The 22,068-nt window shown below is 65.8% G+C and overlaps 4 protein-coding genes across 6 annotated transcripts in view; 1 reads left to right on the top strand and 3 right to left on the bottom strand.

The window, feature by feature from the left end:
• The first annotated feature begins 94 nt into the window (after window positions 1-94).
• On the top strand, window positions 95-4,933 carry MST1 (macrophage stimulating 1). Of its 2 annotated transcripts, none has more exons than XM_027732855.2 (18): window positions 95-228; window positions 738-873; window positions 1,031-1,143; window positions 1,274-1,388; window positions 1,596-1,732; window positions 1,807-1,927; window positions 2,029-2,147; window positions 2,242-2,404; window positions 2,502-2,632; window positions 2,715-2,817; window positions 2,930-3,066; window positions 3,190-3,225; window positions 3,308-3,419; window positions 3,534-3,611; window positions 3,677-3,823; window positions 3,903-4,009; window positions 4,483-4,622; window positions 4,692-4,933. In XM_027732855.2, the coding sequence occupies exons 1-18, from the start codon at window positions 177-179 to the stop codon at window positions 4,851-4,853; spliced, it is 2,109 nt and encodes a 702-aa protein (XP_027588656.1). In that variant the 5' UTR covers window positions 95-176; the 3' UTR covers window positions 4,854-4,933. The 2 variants fall into 2 exon arrangements, with proteins under 2 accessions (XP_027588656.1, XP_027588598.1); XM_027732797.2 differs by having other exon boundaries at window positions 2,239-2,404.
• Window positions 4,923-9,750, bottom strand: LOC113994192 (acylamino-acid-releasing enzyme-like). The gene is made up of 22 exons (XM_027732976.2): window positions 9,445-9,750; window positions 9,222-9,330; window positions 9,014-9,140; window positions 8,785-8,866; window positions 8,605-8,680; window positions 8,343-8,491; window positions 8,047-8,184; window positions 7,881-7,972; window positions 7,749-7,789; window positions 7,561-7,682; window positions 7,325-7,385; window positions 7,119-7,213; window positions 6,989-7,040; window positions 6,836-6,924; window positions 6,483-6,624; window positions 6,293-6,370; window positions 6,140-6,220; window positions 5,973-6,061; window positions 5,660-5,850; window positions 5,480-5,582; window positions 5,301-5,407; window positions 4,923-5,220 (listed from the first exon to the last, which is right to left on the bottom strand). The coding sequence occupies exons 1-22, from the start codon at window positions 9,643-9,645 to the stop codon at window positions 5,082-5,084; spliced, it is 2,364 nt and encodes a 787-aa protein (XP_027588777.2). The 5' UTR covers window positions 9,646-9,750; the 3' UTR covers window positions 4,923-5,081.
• LOC113994003 (acylamino-acid-releasing enzyme-like) lies at window positions 9,731-14,403 on the bottom strand. Its single transcript, XM_027732691.2, has 22 exons — window positions 14,377-14,403; window positions 13,582-13,711; window positions 13,356-13,482; window positions 13,179-13,278; window positions 13,008-13,083; window positions 12,770-12,933; window positions 12,556-12,693; window positions 12,376-12,467; window positions 12,235-12,275; window positions 12,037-12,158; window positions 11,811-11,871; window positions 11,645-11,742; window positions 11,523-11,574; window positions 11,350-11,438; window positions 11,103-11,241; window positions 10,945-11,028; window positions 10,794-10,874; window positions 10,613-10,701; window positions 10,318-10,508; window positions 10,139-10,241; window positions 9,954-10,060; window positions 9,731-9,883 (listed from the first exon to the last, which is right to left on the bottom strand). The coding sequence occupies exons 1-22, from the start codon at window positions 14,386-14,388 to the stop codon at window positions 9,778-9,780; spliced, it is 2,202 nt and encodes a 733-aa protein (XP_027588492.2). The 5' UTR covers window positions 14,389-14,403; the 3' UTR covers window positions 9,731-9,777.
• Window positions 14,404-15,002: 599 nt separating this feature from the next.
• The window catches only part of BSN (bassoon presynaptic cytomatrix protein), a 93,734-nt gene continuing 86,668 nt past the window's right edge, over window positions 15,003-22,068 (bottom strand). The window contains exons 6-12 of one of the 2 annotated variants that reach the window (XM_027732508.2): window positions 19,755-21,879; window positions 18,706-19,442; window positions 18,296-18,389; window positions 18,044-18,187; window positions 17,826-17,880; window positions 17,643-17,739; window positions 15,003-17,123 (exon numbers count right to left, since the gene is read on the bottom strand). In XM_027732508.2, the coding sequence (XP_027588309.2) occupies window positions 17,840-17,880; window positions 18,044-18,187; window positions 18,296-18,389; window positions 18,706-19,442; window positions 19,755-21,879 (3,141 nt within the window). In that variant the 3' untranslated portion in view covers window positions 15,003-17,123; window positions 17,643-17,739; window positions 17,826-17,839. The remainder of the gene's footprint in view (window positions 17,124-17,642; window positions 17,740-17,825; window positions 17,881-18,043; window positions 18,188-18,295; window positions 18,390-18,705; window positions 19,443-19,754; window positions 21,880-22,068) is intronic. The other variant, XM_027732589.2, reaches the window with a different exon arrangement.

Here is a 22,068-nt window from a genome sequence, read left to right as displayed (position 1 = left end):
CGCCGCGGGGTGACCCCGGCCCCGCCTCGCCCCCCGGCCCCGCCCTCTGGCGCAGGCCCCGCCCCCCCGCGTGCCCGCCCGGCTGACCCGGGGCCCGCTGGCTCCGCGCCCGCCCGCAAATATTTGCCCGGGGCCGTCCCGCAGCTCCAGCCTCCCGGGGACGCGGGGCCGCCGCCATGCAGCCCGTGCTGGGGGTCCTGCTCGTCCTGGCCGCGGCCCTGGCCTCAGGTAGGGCTCTCCAGGCTGGGCCGCCGTGGGGCTGCCGTGGGACTGAAGGGTGCGGGACAGCGCGGGGCCTGGCAGGGCCAGGGGCCAGGTCTGGAGTCAGCAGGCCCTGCCCTGTCCCGCGGCAGAGGGGGACAGCGGGAACCAGGGCACTGCAGCGATTGCTGTGCACCCTGTAGGGCAGGGACCCCCCCTGCTCCACAGCACATGGATCCCGTGGTCCACTGAACATTGATCCATGGGACACAGATCCCATCCTCTGTGGGGCAGAAATCCCATGCTCCATGTGATATGGATTCCATGGTCTGTGGGGCAGGGATCCCATGTTCCATAGGACAGAGAGCCTCTGCTCCATGGAACATGGATCCCATGCTCCGTTGGGCAGGGATCCCCTGCTCCTTAGGACAGAGAGATCTCCCATTCCATGGGGCAGGGATCCCACACTCCACAGGGCCCCGGTGCCCACGCTGTGCTCCCCCGCGGGCACACTGAGCTCCTGCCACACTCCCCAGGCCAGCGCTCACCCCTCAATGACTTCCAGCGCCTGCGAGCCACCGAGCTGCTGGCAGTGGCTGCAGACCCCCCGCCACGGGAGCAGGGCTCTGCAGAGCAGTGTGCCCAGCGCTGTGCCACCAGCCTGGCCTGCCGGTGAGCGGGACATGGGGCCACCGGGGTGGGTGGGAGTGCAGGGGGCCATGACACCAGGGTCACTGTGCACTTGGATGCTGGGTGCTCATATGTGACCCAGGTCCCCCAGGCCCTGGCCTCGCACAGTGCCATGCCAGACTCCTGCTGTGCCTCCCAGGGCTTTCCACCACGACCAGCAGAGCCAGCTGTGCCAGCTGCTGCCGTGGACACAGCACTCGCTCCGCGTCCAGCTGCAGAAAAACATCCACTACGACCTGTACCAGAAGAAAGGTGGGCTGCTGCCACAGGTGGACACGGGGACACCACAGACTGGGCACAGGCCACCTGGCACAGGGCTTCCCACTGTCCATGTGCCCTGGCTTGGCCCTGGGGCTCTGATAAGGTGCCTGGCTCTGCCCAGACTATCTTCGGGACTGCATCGTGGGTGATGGCTCCAGCTACCGCGGCACACGGGCCACGACAGAGAAGGGGCTGCGCTGCCAGCACTGGCAGTCCATGACACCGCATGACCACAGGTGCCTCCGTGTCTCCGGCTGCCCCATGGCACCCACCAGTGGCCCTGAACAGCATGGGGCAATGGGGAATGGGATGGGGACAGCGCAGGAGCAATGGGAACAGCATGGGGGCAGTGGCACTAACCAGGGGTGGCATAGCATTGTGGCTGTGCCCACCCTGGGGCAGGGGGCTCCTGGCAGCCTTCCTACCCACCCTGCTGCCTGCAGATTCCTGCCATCCCCCCGCAACGGGCTGGAGGAGAATTACTGTCGAAACCCCGACCGGGACAAGCGGGGCCCATGGTGTTACACCGTCGATCCCAACGTCCGGCACCAGAGCTGCGGCATCAAGAAGTGTGAGGACGGTGAGTGCCACATCCCAGGGTGACCCTGGGCTGTATGTCCTTCCCACGCTGAACCCCCCCTTGGCTGTTGGCAGCTGTCTGCATGACCTGCAATGGGGAGGACTACCGTGGCACCGTGGACCACACCGAGTCAGGGACGGAGTGCCAGCGCTGGGACCTGCAGCACCCACACAAGCACCCCTACCACCCCAACAAGTACCAGCCCCAGCCCCGGGCAGCACACAGTGCCCTGGCTGTGCCAGGTGCCACGGTGGTGGTGGTGCCACCTCAACTGCTGCTCCCTGCCTCTGGCCCAGGTACCCCGACAAGGGGCTGGATGACAACTACTGCCGCAACCCCGACAGCTCCGAGCGGCCCTGGTGCTACACCACTGACCCCGGGCAGGAGCGCGAGTTCTGCCACATCCGCCTCTGCAGTAAGTCCATGCTGGCGTCACACGCAGCTGGGACTGGGGGTCCCAGGTGCCACCCTGACCCTGCTGCTCTGCCCTTCTCTGGCCACACAAGCAGAAAAACAGCCACGTCCTGTCAATGTCACCACCGGCTGCTTCAGGGGCAAGGGCGAAAGCTACCGAGGCCGAGTGAATGTCACCGTGTCAGGGATCCCCTGCCAGCGCTGGGACTCCCAGGTGCCCCACAAGCACAACTTCGTGCCTGAGAAGTACCCGTGCAAGTAAGGGGTGGGGAATGAGCCCAGGAAGAGTGGCAGAGCACAATGCCCATGAGTGTGGGATTGAGGGGGGACACCTACATGGCCCCTACACCTGCAGGGACCTAAAGGAGAACTATTGCCGCAACCCCGATGGCTCGGAGGCACCGTGGTGCTTCACTGCACGCCCTACCGTCCGCATCGCCTTCTGCTTCCACATCCGCCGCTGCCCCGACGAGCAGGATGCCCAAGGTGAGCCATGCCAGGCACCCGCCCCCAGGCACCAACCCCAAGGTGCCTGCCGGGGGTGCCAGCCCTCCCTGCCTGTCCCCAGAGTGCTACCACGGCCACGGCAAGCACTACCATGGCCACGTCAGCAAGACACGCAAGGGCATCACCTGCCAGCCATGGGCTGCCCAGACACCCCACGTGCCCCAGTGAGTGTGCGAGGAGAGGCCGCTGGGACAGGGATGGGGTGGAGATGGGGTTGGGCCGGGGATGGAAATGAGGATAGGGATGGTGACAGTGATGGTGACTTCCTCCCATCAGGATCTCACCTGTCACCCACCCTGAGGCACACCTGGAGGAGAACTACTGCCGCAACCCCGATAACGACAGCCATGGCCCCTGGTGCTACACCATGGACCCCCGCACCCCCTTTGACTACTGTGCCATCAAGCCCTGTTGTGAGCCCCTACCCACATGCCAGCAGAGCTAGGGGAGGACCCTGGCCACCCACTGGGGTGGTTTTGGTCCCCTCAGGGTGGCTGGATGTTGCCTCAATGCCACCCTGTGCTTTCTCTCTGCAGCCAGCAGCCAGGTGCCCTCCATCCTGGAGAATGCAGGTGGGGGGCCGTGGGTGCCAGTTGGGTGCCGTGGGGCAGGTGCTGATGGCACAGCCCTGGCTGATGCCCACCCTGCCTGCAGACGCGGTGGCGTTTGAGCAGTGTGGCCAGCGGGACGAGATGCTGCAGTGGAAGGGGCGCATCGTCGGTGGCCAGCCCGGCAACTCACCCTGGACTGTCAGCATCCGCAACCGGTGAGTGGGTGTCCCACCTGCACTGCCGTGTGGCCAGTGTCCCCCCAGAGCTTGGCCAGTATCCCCCCAGAGCTTGGCCAGTGTCCCCCCAGAGCTAACCCTTCATTCCCACAGGGAGGGAGTGCACTTCTGTGGAGGGTCCCTGGTGAAGGAGCAGTGGGTGATCAGCACACCCCAGTGCTTCTCCTCCTGGTAAGGCTGGGGCTGGGTCATGGGGTGCTGGGACCCCCCTGTGCCCTCATTTCCCTGTCCTGCAGTGACGCCGACCTAACGGGCTATGAGGTGCAGCTGGGGACACTCTTCAGGGATCCCGGCCCTGGGGACCCTGACCAGCAGACCATCCCCATTGTGCGGATCGTCTGCGGACCCTCTGAGTCCCAGCTGGTGATGCTGAAGCTGGCGAGGTGAGTGGCCGTGCCCTGGCCTCCATCCTCCCCACCACTGGCCAGGCTGGCACCATGTCCCGCTGCCCTCTCGCCGCAGGCCAGCCACTCTGAACAGGCGTGTGGCCCTCATCTGCCTGCCCCCCGAGCGCTATGTCGTGCCTGCGGGCACTGTCTGCGAGATCGCCGGTTGGGGGGAAACCAGAGGTACTTGCCACGGGCAGCCCCTGCCAGGGCATCCCCATCCAGTACGTCCCCTGCCAGGGCATCCCCATCCAGTACTTCCCCTACCCACGCCATTCCCCTGCAATGGCATCTCCTCATCCGTACCGTTCGCTGCCCACAGCATCCCCATGTCCATAGCATCCTCTGCCCACAGCAAGCCCTGGCCCTTGGCATACCCCTGCTCACAGCATCTCCCTTCCATTGCATCCCGCTTCCATGGCACTTTCCTGCACATGCCATCTCCCTGCCCACAGCATCTGGCCATGGCATCCCTCTTCCACGACATCTCCCTTCCACAGCATCCTTCTGCCTATGATATCCCCCTGCCCATGACATCCTCCTGTCCATGCCATCCCTTTCCCACAGCACCTCCCGCCCATGACACGCTCTGCCCATGCCATACCCTCCGATATCCCTGCTTTCCTCCTGGTGCCTCCCGTGCTTGCTGCCCGCAGGCACGGCAGACAGCAGCGTGCTGAACGTGGCGCAGCTGCCGGTGCTGGCCCACGAGGACTGCAAGAAGGCGCTGCGCGGGCGCCTGAAGGAGAGCGAGCTGTGCACTACCCCGCTGCGCGCCGGCGTGGGCGCCTGTGAGGTGAGCCGGGCTGGGGACCTCCCCCGCAGGATCCAGCACCAGGGTGACACTGCTCTCTTTGTGCCACAGGGCGATTATGGGGGACCGCTGGCTTGCCTCACCGCCGACTGCTGGGTGCTGGAGGGGGTGATCATCCCCTCCCGTGTCTGTGCCCGCACTGACCAGCCTGCCCTCTTCATCCGTGTTTCCCTCTATGTCGACTGGATCTACAAAGTGATGAAGATGGGCTGAGCTGGCTCAGTCCCACTGGCCTGGTACAGCTGCCACTGTGCAATAAAGACACGGCTGTGGCCGTGGGGGTTGACACTGCAGAGGGTGGTCTCACACATTTATTTAGCACCAAACAACCCATGTCCCATCCTGCCCTCAGCTACACTTGCTCCATCCTCTCGTCCCTGGTGTGGTCCCCAGGGCCAGTGGTCACCCTGGGGTCAGTATAGCCCAGGACCACTGTGGGCACTAGGGACTGTGCTGTCCTGTCCTGTCCTGCCTTGGCTGCCCGAGGTGCTGGAGGAGCCAGCGGGCGCAGTTCTTGAAGACATCGGCCTCTGTCTCCACACCGGTCAGGGCGTGGCCACCCTCTGGGTACCACAGCAACCTGCAGGGTGGGATGGGATGGAGGGATGCTCAGCCAGCACCCTGGGGCTCCGTCCCAGCTCCCACCTGCACCCCACTCACCGCGCCGGCACGCCCCTGGCCCGCAGCAGCCGGTACAGCTCCAGCGCCTGCGTGGGGCTGACGCGCCGGTCCCGGGCGCCCACGCACAGCAGCACCGGCGTCCGCACCTGCAGCACAGTCCCGGTGGGTGCCTGGCACCCCACGCCTGGCACCCTGCACCCATCCTGATCTTGCCTTACCTGGGCTGCCTGGGCGATGGGCGAGCGCAGTAGCATGGTGGCCACCTCCTCAGCACATGGCACCCGCTCAAAGGAGTAGGGCAGCCCCAGGGAGGTGTAGCGCCTGCGGCACAGAGGCACTGGTGGGTGTTGTGGGGACGGGTGGTGTGTGGCAAGGCACAGGATGGGGGTGGCACTCACCAGTCGGGGATGTCAGAGGTGCCCAGCAGCGCGGGCAGGTTGGAGACGGGGCCACGCAGGGCACAGGCTTGGTAGCGCTCGGGCTCACGGATGAGGAGGTGGAGGGCGATGAAGGCTCCGTGGGAACCAGCCAGCAGGGCCAGGCGGTGCGGGTCCAGGGGCTCGCTGTGCAGCGCCTGCTCCACTGCCAGCTGCACCCGTGGAGTACCCACTATTGGCACCCCACCACTGGCACCCAAACATCAGCGTCCTCCCAGCAGACCCCACCACCTCCACTCAAACATCAGCATCCTCCCAGCAGCACCCAGCCCACCTGAGTGTCTGCCACGTCCTGCTCACCCACACGGGAAAGCAGGGAGCTGATACTGGCCTGGCCAAAGCCCAGGGAGCCACGGTAGTTCACTGGGGAGATGGGAGCCATGGGTGCCATGTCTCCAGTGGGACACAGGACCACACATCCCCGAGCTCCCCAGCACTCACCCAGGAGCACAGCTAAGCCTAGCTGGCACAGTGCAGCCATGCTTGGGCGCCAGCGGGCATCGAAGACGGCATGGGGGCCACCTGGGGCCAGCACAGACGTCACCTGGACTGCCACCAGTGCTGCCAGGGTGTCTCCACCATCCCTTCACTCACCATGGGGGCACACAATGAGGGGGTGTGGTGCTGTGCCATCCAAGGGGCTCAGCAGCAGGGCCTCAAAATCTTGGGTGTCTATGCCAGGAAAGGGGTCCTGTTCAGCACCCAACACCCTGGGCACCCAGCCCACCCCCTGCTCCCAAGGGTCCTCAACACCCAGGTGTGGTGGGGGCCTGCAAGTGCTCACCATGCGCAGCAGGGCTCTGCCCACTGCAGGATGGCCGGACCGTCAGGGTCTTCCAGGTGACACCAGGCACTGTTGGGGTGTCCTCCACTGGCACCCAGCGGAGGGGCAGCTCCCGGCCTGCCGGCGGCAGCACAGCCACCACCTGGGCACAGGCAGCGGATGGCACCAGAGCCGTGGCAGCGCAAGGCTGTGCCATGACAAGGCTGTGCTGTGCTGGATCTGGCTGAGCCATGTGACTCTGTGCCTGGCCATGCCATGGCACACCACGCCATATGTGCCACACCACGCTGTGCCTGGCTGCACATCACCGTGCCATATCCCACTGTGCCGCATGGTGCCACGGCTCTGCTCACCAGGCTGGGGGGATGGTGTGGGGCAGAGCAGGTGGCCACTAGAAGGTCCCACTGGAGAGTGAGCAGTTCCCAGCATCCCTCGGGCGACCCTGGGGACAGAGAGCATGTTGGTGATCGCAGCTGGGGCACCGTGGGCAGCCCGGCGCCACGTACCTGCCGTCAGGTTGGTGACTGTGGCTGCCTCCGTGTCCACAAGCAGCAGGTCCTGTGAGGAGGCAGAGCACAGGGGTGTCACCATAGGAGGAGGGGTCACACCCCTGGCCCTGCCCTCCCCAGGACTCACCGTGCGGCTCCTCTGCGGGGTGCTCAGCACGGCTCGCCGGCTGTCGGCTGCCCAGCACCGTGGTGGCAGCACCTCTGTGTAGAGCCCGGCGAAGGCTACGAGTGGGGCAGAGTGCTGGGCTAGTGAACTGGGGGTCGTGGGCATCTGGCTGGGGAGAGTCTCAGCCCCCTGGCAGCACCCAGCCCTGCCCACTGTGCTGTGCTCACCCTCCGTGGGTTCCTGCACCACATCGAGCACTGTCACCGTCTGCCTCGTCTGCCAGGTGAGCTGCGGAGAGCTGGGGGTCAGGGATGGGCCCGCGCTGGGAGAAACTGAGGCAGAGGGGCTTGGGGTCCCCTTGCCCCAGCTGGGCACTACAAGAGGCTGTGACAGCCAAGCTGGACACCACACTGGCAGCACAGGGTGGCACAGCTGTGCCTGGTGCCCGTGGGGCCCAACTCACCATGCACAGGCGCAGGCACTGCCGGTGGGGCCCCCCCACAGCCCCCTCCAGGTAAAGAAGGCGCTGGCCGTCAGGGCTCAGCCGGGGGGAGCAGGCGGCACCATTCTCTGCTGACAGCAGCTCTGTGGGCAGCAAGGGGTCAGCACCCCAGGGACCCCCTGGGCACCCCCCAGGGCCTCAGTGCTCACCACAGCACCCGCTTGACAGGTCCAAGTGGAAAATCTCTGACCTGGGGAGGAAGAGTCGGTCAGGTTGGACCTCTGCTGTGCTGATACTGCACAGGCACCCTGGCATAGTGCTGGATGCTGAGAGGGACCCACCTCCTGTTGGAGCAGGCGCTCAGACCCAGGCGGAAGGGCTCATGCCACCAGCCCACGAACACCACGCCACGATCACCGGGGGACCACAGGGCCTGTGTGACAGCCAGGCTGATTCCACAGCCCCAGGGTGGATCCCCTGGGGCGATCCCTGCATCCCCATCCTGACCTGGCCAGGGGAGAGGTGCTCTGGGATACCCTCCAGCACTGAGAGGCTGCTGCTCTCCAGGTCCAGGACGCAGAGGATGGGCACACTGCGAGTGCTCAGTGCCTCCCCCCAGTCCTCATGGTACAAGAACTGCTCGCCCTGCAGCACAGCCTTGTCAGCGCCACACCCTGCAGCCCCAGGCACGGGGCTCTGTGCAGGGCACACTCGTGGGGTGTATGGTACACTCACACGCTCATGGGGTGCATGGTGTGCTCAAGGGGTGCACAGAACACGCTCATGGGGCACATGGCACCTACCTCCTCATCCTCATCCTCATCCTCCTCTGCTGATTGGGCTGCCCTGGGCGCATCCCAGGGGCAGGGGGGCCGGTGTTTGGGCCGGCTCTTCTCAGCCACGTACAGGAGCCGTGTCTCTGACTGGGACCAGGCCAGGCAGGCAAAGGGCCCTGGCAAGGTGAGAGGTGCCAAAGCCCAGCCCGGCACAGGCACAGCCACGCACCAGGCAGGCACTTAGCCCTTGCCCGAGCTGCAGGCAGGGACCATGGGAAAGGGGCCCTACCCTCCGTGTAGACCTCCCCGTGCTTCCCCAGCGCCGTGAGGTCCACGCTGTGGCTGCGCCCGCCGCTGTCCCACACCTGGGGGAGTGGGGGGTCAGCACGGGCACACCGTGTCCGCGGTGCCCACCGCCCCGCGCTGGCACCGCAGCCACGCCGGGGAGGGACCGGGACGGCCGCGTTACCTCCAGCAGCTCGTGGCCCTGCCGCGGGCAGCGGCTGAGCACGGCGCGGTGCTGCCCCGTGGGCGAGTCCTGGCTGAGGAGCCTGAGGGCGGGAGGGAGGGAGGCTGCGGTGGGCGGCACTCTGCGGGCACCGGGCATGCTGCGGGCACCGGGCACGCCGCAGAGGCACCGGGCACGCCGCAGAGGCACCGGGCACGCCGCCCCATCGCGCAGCCCGTCCGTGCCGTACTGGTTGTGGATGCCGGCGCTGAGCGCGGTCCTGCTGGCGGCGAGGCCGCCGCCGTCCGTGCGCCGCACGCTGTAGTGGCGGCTGAAGCGCAGGAGCCGCCGGCGGGGCAGGTCGGGGCGGCTGCACTCTGCGGGAACGGGGGGGTCAGCGCCCGCTCACACCGGTCCCGCGGGCCACAGGCGCAGCGGGGGCCGAGCCTGCGACTCACCAGTGTAGAGCAGGAAGGTCTGTCCCCCCGCCGCGGCCCCGAGGGCGGCACGGGTGATAGCAGGGAACTGGCTCAGCTCCCGGTAGCAGGCAGCGGGGCCGCCGGCCGCCTGGGAGGGGTTAGAGGCATGTTGGAGGGGGAGAGCTCACCCTCATGCCCATGCCCAGCTCCTGAAACGGGGCTGTGCTCACCCACGCAGACCCCCCCGAGCCCCCTTGCCCACCTCCATGCCCGGCTGGTTCCCTGTGGCCATGGGCCGTGCTGTGCCACGCCGGGCTGCCTGCGGGCTGCTCACAGCTGGATGCCCGCCAAGGCACGTGGGAGCAGCCCGACGCCAGCGCCCCCGCCGGTGCCAGCCCTCCAGTTGCTCCCTGCTGCCCAGGACGGCCAGGCAGGGCTCACCCTTCCCCATGGCCCAATGCATTCCTGGCGGCACAACTGCCCACCCACGCAGGTGAAAGGTCCAGTGTCCACCAGCTCCTGGGGTACCACCACCAGAGACACCGGGATGCTGAGCTACATCATTTATTGGGGGGGGTGGCAGCAGCGGGGGCCCTTAGCACTCCAGGTGCTTGAGCAGCCACAGCGCCATGTTCATGAAGCCATCAGCTTCAGCCTCGACACCAGCCAGTGCATGGCCGTTCCCTGGGTACCAGAGCACCCTGTGGAGGAGAGAGAGGGGTTAGTGCCATGCCTGCACCCTACCATCTGGGCACCCAGCACTCCACTCACCGTGTGGGGACCCCCCGGGCCTTGAGGGCACGGTAATACTCCAGCCCCTGCTTGGGGGGCACACGCCGGTCGTCTTCCCCCAGCATCAGCAACACGGGCACACGGACCTGCGGAGTGACATGGCCTCAGCACTGGCACTGCTGGCAGGGACTGGGACAGGGATGAGGACAGAGATGGGGACATACCCGGTCGACATAGCGAATGGGTGACTTGTGCAGCATCTCTGTCCACTGGGCTGGGTCTGGCAGGGCATCAGGTGCGTAGGGCAGCCCTGTTTCTGTCAGGCACCTGTGGGTGAGAGTCAGGGGCACGTGTGGGGCTGGTGTGGCAGGGAGCCTGGGAGATCACAGGCAGCAGTGCTCACCAGTCAGGGATGTCTGTGGTGGCCACCATGGAGGCAATGTTCACCACGGGGTTGCGGACCACGCAGGCACGGTAGGTGTCGGGGAACTGCCCGATGAGGTGGCACGCCAGGAAGCCGCCGTGTGAGCCACCCACCAGTGCCACCCGGCTGGCATCCAGCGCCTCCTCCTGCAGCACCCTCTCCACGCAGAGCTGCCACCACAGGGGACACCCACTGAAGCGGGCAGCTCTGCTTTCTCTACTCGGGGCACCCGTGGGAGCACGTGTGTGCCCCAGGACCACGTGCCGGGCCGTACCTGCACATCGCGCACGTCCTGCGTGCCCACGTTGCCGGGCAGGGAGGCCACGCTGTCCTGGCCGAAGCCCAGTGAGCCGCGGTAATTCACTGCGTGGGGGGCAGCGTCAGAGCCCTTCCTCCTCTGTGTCCCCACCCCAGCCCCTCCGTGGGCAGTGCCCCAGAGCCCCAGTGTCACTCACCCAGCAGCACAGCAAAGCCCACTCGGCACAGCGCCGCCGGGTACAGCGCCCACCCGGCCGTGAATACGGAGTGGGGACCCCCTGCAAATAGCAAAGGCAGGGGGGTGACGCTGCCCAGCTGGGGTACAGCAGGGTAGGGACAAGCTCTTACCATGGGGCATCACGACCAGCGGGGGCTTCTGGGCAGTGGGGCCCTCAGTCGGGCGCAGCAGGATGGCATCAAAGTCCAGGCCCCCTACAGAGGCAGGGTGGGGGTGTCAGGGATCAGTTGGGGTGGTGAAGTCCAGCCTTGCCTCCCCAGGCACTCACCATACTGGGGATGCTCCTGCTCTGGAGGGGGCTGCAGGGTGAGGATGCCCCAGCTGATGCCGGGCACGGGGGGTGCGTCCTGCAGGCAGATCCACTGTGTCTGTGCCTCATGGCCGGCAGCGGGCAGGACGGCCACTTTCTGTGCAGGGAGAAGGGTCAGTGCTCACGTCAAGGTGGGCACTGGGAAGAAGGGTCAGCGCCTGCACCAAGGGGCCGGTGGGCACTGGAGAGGGGGATGTGACTTTACCAACATGGAGGGGCAGCTAGGGGTGGAGAATCTGGCCACCAAGAGGTCCCGGTCGATGGTCAGGACAGACCAGCTTCCCCGGGGGCCATCTGGGGAGTAGGGAGGTCAGACCTGCAGGTGTGACCCCCTCCCCACCTCTGGCACCGGCATGGCCCCTTTGGCCCATCACTCACCAGCTGTCAGCAAGGTCGTGCTGCCCGTCGCCGTGTCCACCACAAACATGTCCTAGGGGCACAAGGGCAGAGTTCAGTGGAGCCCTGACCTGGCCTGGACCCCCAAGTGCCCCCCCCCTCACCTGCTGGCTGCGCTGGGCCGTGTCCAGCAGGATCCGGCGGCTGTCGGCTGCCCAGCACATCCCTGGCAGTGCCCCGCAGTAGATTCCCGGGAAGGCACCTATGATGACAGTGGTGGCACTCAGTGTCCCCCTGTGTCCCTCCTGAAACCCCCAGGGCTGTACTCACCCCACTCCTGCTGAGGCACAGCCTCCAGCACCGTGCTGGTCTGTTTGGTGTACCAGTCGTACTGTGGGAGACACGGAATGGGGTGAGTTTTGCAGGGTCTCATCCCGCCTGCCACCACTGCAGCACAGAGAGGGGGCACCACTGCCCTCCTGCCAGCCCCCACCTTGGCAGAGGCACCCTGCTACCTCCCCCGGTGTCCCCCTGGTGTCCCCCCAGTGCTGCTCACCATGCGGAGGCGGCTGCACTGTTGGTGGGGGCCCAGGACATCGTTCTCCAGGTAGACAATGCGGCAGCTGTCGGGGCTGAGCCGTGGGGACCACACGGCTTTGGTGTCCTCAGAGAGCAGCTCTGCATGGGCACAAGGGGACAATGAGGGGCTGTGGGGAGCCGGGGCACCGGTGGGGTTGGGGTCTGTGCCACTCACCACATTTCCCACCCGTCAGGTCCACATAGAAGAGTGCTGACCTGCCGGCACACAGGGGTGTCACAGTGGGGCTGTGGGGTGGGGTGCCCCACGTGGACTCACTGTGGGGTTCAGGTTGTGGGGTGCCCCACGAGGACTCACCGGCGGTTAGTGCAGTAACGCAGCCCCAGGCGGAAGGGCTCGTGCCACCAGCCCACAAACACCACACCGGTGTCCTCAGGGGACCAGAAAGCCTGCAGGGAGAGGGGAGATGAGTGGCTCAGATGGCTGCTGGCCCCCAAAATCTCCCTCTTTCAGTTCCCTGCGGCTCCCCATCCTGACCTGGCCAGGAGAGAGGTGCTCAGGGATGCCCTCCAGCACTGAGATGCTGCTGCCCTCGATGTCCAGGATACAGAGGACAGGCACGCTGCGGGTGCTCAGAGTCTCCCCCCAGTCCTCATGGTACACGAACTGCTCACCCTGTGGCATAGCCCCGTCAGCCTCACAGCCACCTGTCCAGCCCCCACCTGCCCCAGGGCGGGTGGGTGAACCCCACCTTGACGGGCGCATCCTCCTTCTTGGGCTGCCCTGTGTCCTCATCAGAGGTGCCCAGCTCGGGGGCTTTGCTCTGGAAGAAGGACTCGGTCTTGGGACGCTTTTTCTCCGCCACGTAGAGCAGGTGAGTCTCCGAGTGTGACCAGGCGAGGCACCCAAACTGGTCTGCAGGGCATGGTCAGCACCAGCCATCCCTTCCCCCAGGACCCCACAGCCCCTGGCATCCCCAAGCCCCTCACCATCGTCACAGACGTTGCCGTGCTTGTCCAGCGCTGTCAGGTCAATGCTCTTTACCTTGCGGTTCTGATCCCACACCTGGGGACAGAGGTTGTGGGGCGGCCCCAAGACACAGCGTGGATCTGGCCCTGAGACACAGCAAGTATCCAGCCCCCCCTTGGACCCCTCCTCACCTCCAGGAACTGCTTCTCCTTCTCTTTCTCCTTCTCCTTGCCAGGGACTTTGCACAGGACGGCCTTCAGTGTCCCGCTGGGGGACTCGCGGCTCAGCAGCCTGTGAGTGGGTGGATGCCCATCAGCCCCTCTATCAGCACCCCAGGGATCCCATGTGGGGAGCGGCATGAGACTCACTCGCCCTTGATCTCGGAGCAGGTGCCGACAGGCCCCGAGTAGATGATGGAGGCTCCATCGTGGAAGAGGAGGTACTGGCGGCAGAACTTGATGTTCTCGGCCCTCGCCAGGTCCCGCTGCGACCACTCTGAGGAGGGGGGTGAGGACACCAGCTGTCTCCCCACCAGGCAGGCAGGGACCACCCGGGGTCCCCCCAGTCCCCAGAGGGCACAGCCCGTCCCCGTACCGGTGTAGAGGCTGCAGTACTTGCCCCCGTACTGGGTGGTGAGGTCGGGGCCGAGGCAGGCGGCACTGAGCCCTGGGTGCTGGCTCAGCTCCCGGTACAGCTCCGACAGCTCCTCTGTGCGTGGCGGCACCTGCGGGATCAGAGTGGCTGGAGATGTGTGAGGTGAGGGGTGGGGGACAAGGACCGGGCAGTGATGGGGCACAGGAGGCAGTTACTGGGGCGCCAGGGTACATGGGGAGAAGTAGAGGCGTATTGGGAGCAACACCTGGGACTGGAGAGCTGGGGCAGATTTGGGGTACACGGGAGGGGGACAACGGTAGAGGGACAGCTACTGCAGGGCTGGGGCAGTACTGGGGGTGCAGAGCCAAGGCACTACTGGGGTGCCAGGGGCTAAGAGGGTACTGGAGAGCAGTACTGGGGCACACAGGGCGGATTAGGAGGGTGTCGGGGCACTTATCGGGGTACCAGTGGGTACGAGGATACTGGGTGCAGTTACTGGGGCACAGGAGGCATCTAGGAGGGTACTCGGGGAAGTTACTGGGTACTAGTGGGTATGAGTGCGCTGGGAGGCAGTAACCGGGGTCCATGGGGAGATATAGGAGGGTGCCAGGGGGTGCCGAGCCGGGGCAGTCACCGGAGCAGCGGGGAAGGAGCGGGGGCAGTGAGGGTCGGAGGGCCCGGGAGTGCAGGACGGGGGTGCGGCGTGGCCGAGGGTGGTCCCGGGGGTGCAGGACAGGGGCGCGGCATGACCGGAGGTGCTCCCAGGACTCTGACCCGCCCCCCCCAGCCTCTCACCGGCGGCTCCATGTCGGGGCGTGGGCGTGGCCAGCGGCGACACTTCCGGGGGTGATGGGCGGGGCCTCCAGCCCGCGGAGCCTCCCATTGGCTGCGGCGCTCCTGCCACCGCCCGCGCTGGGGCGCCCCCTGGTGGGTGCGGGCGGAGCCGCCGGTGCCCCCCCCCGCCCGCTCCACGTGTCCCGGCGGCCGCTCCCCCCCGGACACCCGATCGCCCGCGGGGCCCCTCTGAGGCCGTGGCCGGGAGACAGGGAGCGGCCCCGCAGCCTCTGGGCTGCCCCGCGGTTTTTTTTCCACCAGGAGGCTGCGGCACAGGGGGGCCGAGTGCAAGACGGGGGGATCGGGCCCTTGGGGGATACAGGGACTCCCAACGCAGCACCGCGGCCAAAGGGGATTGGACCCTTGGGAGCCCACAGGATCCAGCAGCCTGGACAAGGGGGCGAGTCTGGGTCCTTGGTGTTCACAGGGACACCTAGCCCAGCAGCCCAGGTGTGGACTGCAGGGCCCACCACTGCTTGGTGCCAACTAGCTCCACGGGCTCCCATCCTGGCCACCCGCACCATGCCCAGGGGTCCCAGCCCCCTGTTCCCCACCCCCCCAGGCAGGCAGGAATCGGGACCAGTCCGTGGTTTGTGTCAAGTCCTTTTTATTCTGTTCCCACAGAAACACCTGGTGAGGGGGCAGCTTCTGGGAGGGAGTCACGACACAGCGGCGGGGGCGGTACGGCACGGTACGGCACAGTACGGCACGGTACGGGGTCACTACGGGTGGCACAGAGCACAGCAGACACGCACACCGTCACAATGTTCAGAGGGAGCGCACCCGGCATCGCACTCACCGCTGGAGACAGCGCCCAGCCGCGCTCGGCCCTCGGTCTTTGCACCCCCCGTCCCCCCGCCCCAGCCAGATCGCCACGGTTCGGGCTGGGGGCCCTGCCTGGCGGGGGTGGGCTCTGTGCCCCCGGTCCTGGCAGGCACGAAGGCAAGGTGGCGGATGTGCTCGGGCGGCGAGATAGGCCCCGGCGGGGTCTCGGTCCCGCGTGCGATTTACACACTGTACAAGTATTTACAGCGCGAGGAGTGGCGGGGCCGGGGAGGCACCCTCAGGCTCTGCACTTGTCAGCGGCGGGGAGAGGAGGCGGGTGTGCGCGGGGCCGGGGGGCTCCTCCGTGGGGCTGCCCCCAGCAGTGCCACGCTGACCTCCCCGTCCCACAGCCACCGGCCTCCCCCCCCAGCCTTGGGCACCGGCAGAGCCCCCGGCGAGGGATCTGCCGCGGAGTGTGGGCTTCCCGCGGCAACCGGGTCCTCGATCACAAGTGCATAAATCTGCTAAGAGCTTTCAGTACAGCGATGGACTGATGGAAAAGAAAAAAAGAAAAGTCCAGGCAAAGAACAGCAAGCACTGAAAGGCGGGTGGAACCGTGCAGAGAAGTAGCAAGCCATGCTCTACGACGGGACAGACGGTCACGGGCGCTAGGGCTGCCCTTTGGCAAAGTGGCCCTCCGTGGGTCGAACATGCCACGAATTCATACGCACGGGTGGTCGGTACAGAGTAGTTCTCGGGTCGCTCGGCGGCACGCTTTGCGATGGAACCCTTGGGCGTGACATTGAACTGATTAGCTATTCACAGGTCTTGTTCTGGAGTCGTGTTATTTCGTTGCATAGAACATCGGGCGGGTGGGTGGGCGGGTGCCCCCCGCCGTGGGGGTGCCGGCGGGGCACTGCCAGCGTGGGGAGGCGGCGGGGTGTGGGTGAGCCCCCTCCTCGGGCTGCCTCCCCCCCTGGGGAACCCCCTCCTGGCAGGGCGAGTGGGCTTTGGCCGCCGGCCGCTGCGCTGGCCGTCCCCGCAAAATGGCTTGAGAAGGACTTGGATTGCACAGTAAAAGGAAGGATACTGCCGGAGGCAAAGCTCTCCTGATCTTGTTCCACGGGATTTGTGCTCTTTTGTAGCCTCCTGCACTCTATTGCTTCTACAGACGACAGCCCGTGTGCTAACTCATCGCACAAAGCAAAGAGGGAAGAGGATTTGGTATAAACTTTAGAAAAATAAAACCCCAAAAACGAAAAGAAAATGAACCCAAAGAAACCGAGAAAAAAAGGAACCCCCCCGACGACGCCCCGTGCCCCCCCCGGTGCAGATGAGGTATACACAGAAATCAAAGTGGGATGATTAAGGCTGTTCTTGAAAGAAAAGGGGTGCCCGCGGCAGGCGCGCTGGCTGCGTGGCGAGGGCGAGCGCGGCCCTTTCAATGCTTCCAATGGCTTTGGGACGTGCGCCCAGCCGGCCGCGCCGCCTGTCAGAGTCCTATGGCCTCGTATTTCGGTAGTGAAACAGTGTTAGGTCCTAGCTGACGCGCTCCGGGGGCTCCCCGGCGGGGCCGGGAGCGGGCCGCAGTGCAGGGGGCGCGGGGACGGCCCCGGCGGGGCGGATGGGGTTGGGAAGGAGGAGTGGCGCCCATGGCGCCCAGCCCTCGGCTTGTGGGGGGGAAAAACCTATGAAGAGGCCAGAGCTGGGGTTCGGAGGGAGCAACTCTGCGTATAATCTTGAGAAAGGGCCGCAGCCCACCCACAAGGCCTGACCCAATGGTCTGTATCAGGCCCATCCCCTCATGGCGGCTGCCGGGGCTTGCCGTGTGCCGCGCTGGAGCTGCTCGCCTGGCGTGGGGGGCACCTGCCCCAGGGCGTCCGCCGGGCCCCTGCTCGGCTGCTTTTTGGTCCAGCATCCAGGGATCGCCCTGCTTTCAAAAGCTTGTGAGAGACAGAGAGAGAGGCATTAGTCTGAGCAGCCTCGTCCTCGCGGAAGGGCCCTGCTGAGCAGCAGTGCCAGCCCGAGCGAATGGGCCCCAGAGAGCCAAGAGGCACTGCCGGCCGAGCAGCTGCTGCCGCCCCCGCGCTGGACGGGCTCCCGGAGCAGAGCCTGGGCCACCCAAACCTTCCATGCAAACCCAGGGTCTGCACCAGCATCCGCATGGCATCGGCCCACATGGCTCTGCCGAGAGTGGGGAACAAGGCCAAGCCCCCATGCCTTGGCTTGGGGCCAGCACTTAGACATGAAAATGGAGATGAGTGGCCCAGAGTGAAGGGACGGGGATGCACCAGGTCCTTCCCACAGTGGTGACTGGGACTGTGGCAGGGCAGAGCTCAGTATGTGCTGGGGCAACAGCAGTGCCACAGGAGCCCCAGGGATGGCATGGTGGAGGGGACCTCAGTGTGAGGATTCATCCTTAAGGGCAGCCAACTTCTCCAGCCCTCTACATGGGCGCTCACCGTTATACTCAGAGTCTGGCGCTGCGTGCTGAATTCATTGGCTTCTTCATAGGTTTTTCCACTGCAACGACTCAATCTCCACTCGCTTCCCAAACTCCTGCAGCAGGAGGGAGCAGGAGGGTGTCAGGCACAGCTGGGGCAGGGAGAGCCCACAGTGCAGTGCCCAGTGCCATCTGCACTCACCTTGTGCCGTTCTCTCACCAGAATGAAGTGAACTTCTTGCCGAAAGCTGACACCGCTGTGGGGAAGCCAGGAGAGGTGTCAGTGTGGCTCCCCTAATCCCCCCCTCCCCAGGCCCCAAACTGTGGGAGCACTGCACCCCAACCATCCCCAGAGCGCCTGACCCCATTTGGCACAGAAGAGCATCACCACCCCATCCCCATCCCAGGAGCAGCCCTCACCTTCAGTCAGTTTGCCTGCTTGTTCTGCTGCCCCCCCTGGCAGGATTTTGGAGAAGACACTCTCTCCTTCCCCACCAGGCTGCCCCGTGGCCATGCCGGCGGGACCACGCGGCCCGGCTGCCCTTGGACCGGCCTTGCTGTCTGCTGGGGGACAAACAAAACCACCATTAGCAAGGGACAGGCCCAGCTGGAGGTGCCAGGCAGCTGGCATGAGAGGGGACAGATGGCACTGTGCCACTGGGGCCCACTGACCTGCTGCTCCCAGGGGCTGCGCCGCTGGAGCTCTCCCTGGCTGCTGTGGCACTTTCGCTGCGGGTTTGGATGTGTCCGTCGGCTCTGCTTTTGTCTGGAATGGGGAAAACAGCTCTCAGGGCTCACTCTCCCAGCAGAGCATCCTCTAGGGGTGGCGCAGGCCAGGAGGAAATGCCCAAACGCTGTTCCAGGGCCCAAAAAGAGGCAGCAAGGGAACCAGGACATAGGGATGTCTCCTTGAGGGGATGGCTGCTCCCAGGGCACCCAGGGATGGTTGTGGTGGGCATATGGGTGGGATACTCTTTGCCCCATGGCTCCTGTTTCCAGCCCTTCTGCCAGCCCCTGGCCACAGCCAGCCGGTCTGATCCCAGGCAGAACTGTGGGGTCCAGCCGGCCAAGACCGTACTTACCGCCGGTGCTGGGTGTCCGCCCGGCTGTGCGTGGAGTGCGGCCGGTGCCTTCCCTGCTGCCTGGGCTGGCCCCGGCTGCTGCTGTGGTGGCCGGGCCGAGGCAGGTCCCTGTGTCCTGCCCCTGGCCTCGGGCTGTGCTGAGCCTGCTGGCTGGGCAGCCTGCCGTGCCACTGGCTGCTGCCGTGCTGCCGGCTGCCCTGCCTGCTGCGGCCTGGCCGCCGGCTGCTGCGGGTGTGTGAGGGGCTCCGACTTGGGCGCTGTTGTGGCCGACACGTGTGGCTGGGAAGGCTTCTGTGCCTTGGGGGTCTCAGTGCCATGGTGGTGAGCAGCAGGGCGGGATGACGGGCCATATTCAGCAGAGCTGGGGCCGTAAGGCGCACGGGACTCGGGCTGCTGTGCCTTCTTGGGGCCGGACGGTGGCCCGTGGCTGCGGGGCTCGTGGCGGCCAGACTCTCGTGGGTGCTGCTTTGCCGAGCGGCGCGGGGGCTCATCACTGGCGTGCCGGGAGGTGCCAGGGTGGCGATCGTACTCCCTGTGGTGCCGGTGCTCACGGTGCTGGGGGTAGTCATCATGCTGCCACGGGTCTTCATCAGGGGGCTCGTCATAATCGTGGTAGGTGTGCTTAACTGGGGTTCTCTTCTGCGAGGAAGAGTGGCCACCGTAGTGCCTGACCCTCTCCGCCCGCGCCTCCCTGGGCTTATCAAACCAGTCTGTCTCCTCCTGACCCAAATGATAGGCTTCGGAAACCAAAAACAAACCACAGTCAATCTCTCGCTCGAGGCTGCCCGGGCGGAAGCCATGCAATGAGTGGGAGAGGCAAGCAGCGGGCACGCGCGCAGGGGACAGCACGTGCCGGTGGGGACGGGACGCGGCACGGCATGGCGCTGTGGGGCACCGTGCAGGACCGGCTAACACTGAACACCCGGGGTGGGGGGAGGAAGGCACGTGTCAAGCAAACTGAGGCGGTGAGAGTGTCTCTGCGTACGAGCGGACAGGCATGCCCCGGGGAAGTGCCATGCTCTGGGGTGGTCACCACGGGGAGCCGTTACCTTCGCTGTCTGAGACAACGCAATGGGCATCGTCCATGCCGTAGCCCTCCTCGTGCTTGTACGAGTGACTCCTTGGCACGTCTTTGATGTGCTTTTGCACATCAGGCAACGAGTGGCTGGAGCAGAACTGGGAGCAGGGGTCCCCTGCAGACTGAGGGCCTGGCCCCCCCGCAGTGCGTGACCCCCCCACTGACTTCCCCAGGGGGCTGACGGGGCTCTCCTCCTCCGAGGGCTGCGAGCGCATGGGCGCCCGCCCGCGGCTCTGGCTCATGCTGAGGGATGAGGGCTTGGAGCTGACTTTCTGGGAGCGCTCCATGCCCTCCCGTTCATAGGACTTGCTCCGGCTGCCCATCTCCCGGCCAGAGGACTTTTCCACCCCATAGCCAGAGGAGCGGATTCTGCTGCTGCTGGAGTAGACCCGCTCATCTTCATCCACCAGATCCCGGCTGGAGACGCCATAGTACTTCTGCTGCTCGTAGACGTTCTTTTTCAGGCCATAGGTGATCTCATCCTGCAGCTTCTTGGCCCTCGAGGCCACATTGCTGCTGCCAACTGAGGTTGTTGCTGAGTAGGAGGCCAGGTCTGACTCCACGTCTTTGGCTTCTTCGATGGGCGAGAACTTGGAGATCTTCTGCTCCATGCCCTGCTTCCTGTGCTTGCTGCGTTTGGAGGAGATGACGGCGGGTGCCAGGTTTTTGGATGAATGCTTCGGTAGTGGTGTGCCAGAGCCATGCTTGTCCACCCGTGAGGAGTGCCGGTATTCACTGTCCCCATAGTAGTAGCTCGAGCTGGTGGAGCTCCCTGACACTCTGCCATTGCTCTCTGTGCCCCGGTAGTAGCTGTTCTTCCCACGATAGTCAGGGCCATGGTGGTCATAGATGTCCTCCTCAGACTCCTCCTCAGCTTTGGTGTAACAGCAGGGCCGGCTGGAGCTCTCGGTGTCCCCCAGGTCACTCTTCTCTCTGACGTGGCGGCTGTCGATGCTTGTGCCCGCCGGCTCCGCTTTGTGCCCCTCCACCGCTGGACTCTCCTTGGTGAGCTCGCTGATGTCCTCAATCATCACATAGTTACGGGGGATGTTCTGCTCCAGGCTGGTGTAGAGGGACTCTGAAGAGTAGCTGGCCGAGGGGCCTGGTGTCGTGCTGGTTCTCTCGGCCGGCCGGGTCTCAGGCGCCTTGTACTGCTCGTAGCTGCCACTCGCCGGTGCGGTGCTGAAGGTGACGTCAGGCACGGCAGAGGAGCTGGTGGCTGCGCTGATGACCTCGTAGTTGGTGGGGATCTTCTGTTCCAGGTCAGCCAGTGAGGTCTGCCGTGGCTTCTGGTGCCCGCCAGCTAAGTCTGCTGGGCTCTGATAGAGGGTGGGCTGTGCTGCCGGCACGGCGGCTGCCCCGGCATAGGCGCTGGGGGCTTGGTAGGGGTTTGGGGGCTGGAAGCCTGGCTGGGCTGGCGTGGCCAGCTCTGGGTATGTGGTGCCGTGGGCCGGGAAGGCACCGGGTGAGGTGAAGGTGGGCAGTGGGGCTGCCGACAAGCCATCCTGCGAGGTGCTGGCTGCAGGGTACTGGGGGTGCTGCAGGCGCGGCGGCGGGAAGGCAGCAGGGCCCTGTGGGGCGGGGTAGGGGTAGGCGCCGTAGGAGGTGGCGGCAGCGGTGGCGGTGTAGTCGGGGTACTGCCCAGCAGGTGTGGGGCGCAGGCCAGCGCCATCATAGGCAGCGAGGCGCAGGCTGTGCAGCTCGCTGTCGGACAGGTAGTCCCGGCGGTCCCCAGGGTAGCGCAGGTAGGGGTGGTCCCGCCCACCACCCCGATCCTTCAGCAGCGACTCCTTGCGCTGGGTGATGCCCAGCTCCAGGTACTTCAGCTTGGCATCAATCTCCTTCTCCTCCTCGTCCAGCTCCGCCTGCTTCTTCCGCAGCTTGGTGGCCTCATGCTCCACCAGCCTCAGGTCACGGTCAAGCTCCTTCAGCAGGCTGGCCTTGGTGACCGGCGCGGTGGCCTTGGTGGCCAGGCTGCTCAGGTAGAGCTGGGAGGCGGCCGGGCTGGCCAGGGGGACGTGGGGCTCCTCAGGCGGTGGGCTGGGCAGTGTCCGCTTCACCTTGCGTGCCAGTGAGCTCGACTGCAGCCCCCCCACCTGCAAAGCCAAGGGACACTGGGTCAGGGGGGCAGGTGGGTGTCCCCCCATGTCCCACCCCAAGCACCACAGTGCTCCTCCCATGCCCCGGGGGTTGTGGTGAGGTGTCCCACTGTGCACGTGTTCCCCCACGCACCGAGGAAGCGGCGTTTATGTAAAAGCGCAATAAATAGGATGGAAGTAACAGGC

This window comes from Pipra filicauda, unplaced genomic scaffold, assembly GCF_003945595.2.
Source record: "Pipra filicauda isolate LSUMZ 115617 unplaced genomic scaffold, ASM394559v2 scaffold102_size2360937_pilon, whole genome shotgun sequence".
Classification (NCBI taxonomy): Eukaryota; Metazoa; Chordata; class Aves; order Passeriformes; family Pipridae; genus Pipra; species Pipra filicauda.
Note: the sequence above shows the minus strand (reverse complement) of the source record. Positions and strands in the feature narration are given on the sequence as shown.

Excerpts from the sequence above, each read along its gene's own strand:
- LOC113994003 (XM_027732691.2), bottom strand. Across the intron at positions 12,468-12,555 it reads AGCACCTCTCTCCTGGCCAG|GCTTTCTGGTCCCCTGAGGA; the intron begins GTCAGGATGGGG and ends CTCTCCCTGCAG. Across the intron at positions 10,242-10,317 it reads ACCACAGACATCCCTGACTG|GTGCCTGACAGAAACAGGGC; the intron begins GTGAGCACTGCT and ends TCTCACCCACAG.
- LOC113994192 (XM_027732976.2), bottom strand. The coding sequence starts at position 9,645 with ATGCATTGGGCCATGGGGAAGGGTGAGCCCTGCCTGGCCGTCCTGGGC. Across the intron at positions 7,386-7,560 it reads AGTGCCTGCGCCTGTGCATG|CTCACCTGGCAGACGAGGCA; the intron begins GTGAGTTGGGCC and ends AGCTCTCCGCAG. Across the intron at positions 6,625-6,835 it reads CACACCATCCCCCCAGCCTG|GTGGTGGCTGTGCTGCCGCC; the intron begins GTGAGCAGAGCC and ends GCCTGTGCCCAG.
- MST1 (XM_027732797.2), top strand. The coding sequence starts at position 177 with ATGCAGCCCGTGCTGGGGGTCCTGCTCGTCCTGGCCGCGGCCCTGGCC. Across the intron at positions 229-737 it reads GGCCGCGGCCCTGGCCTCAG|GCCAGCGCTCACCCCTCAAT; the intron begins GTAGGGCTCTCC and ends CACACTCCCCAG. Across the intron at positions 1,928-2,028 it reads CACCCCTACCACCCCAACAA|GTACCCCGACAAGGGGCTGG; the intron begins GTACCAGCCCCA and ends CCTCTGGCCCAG.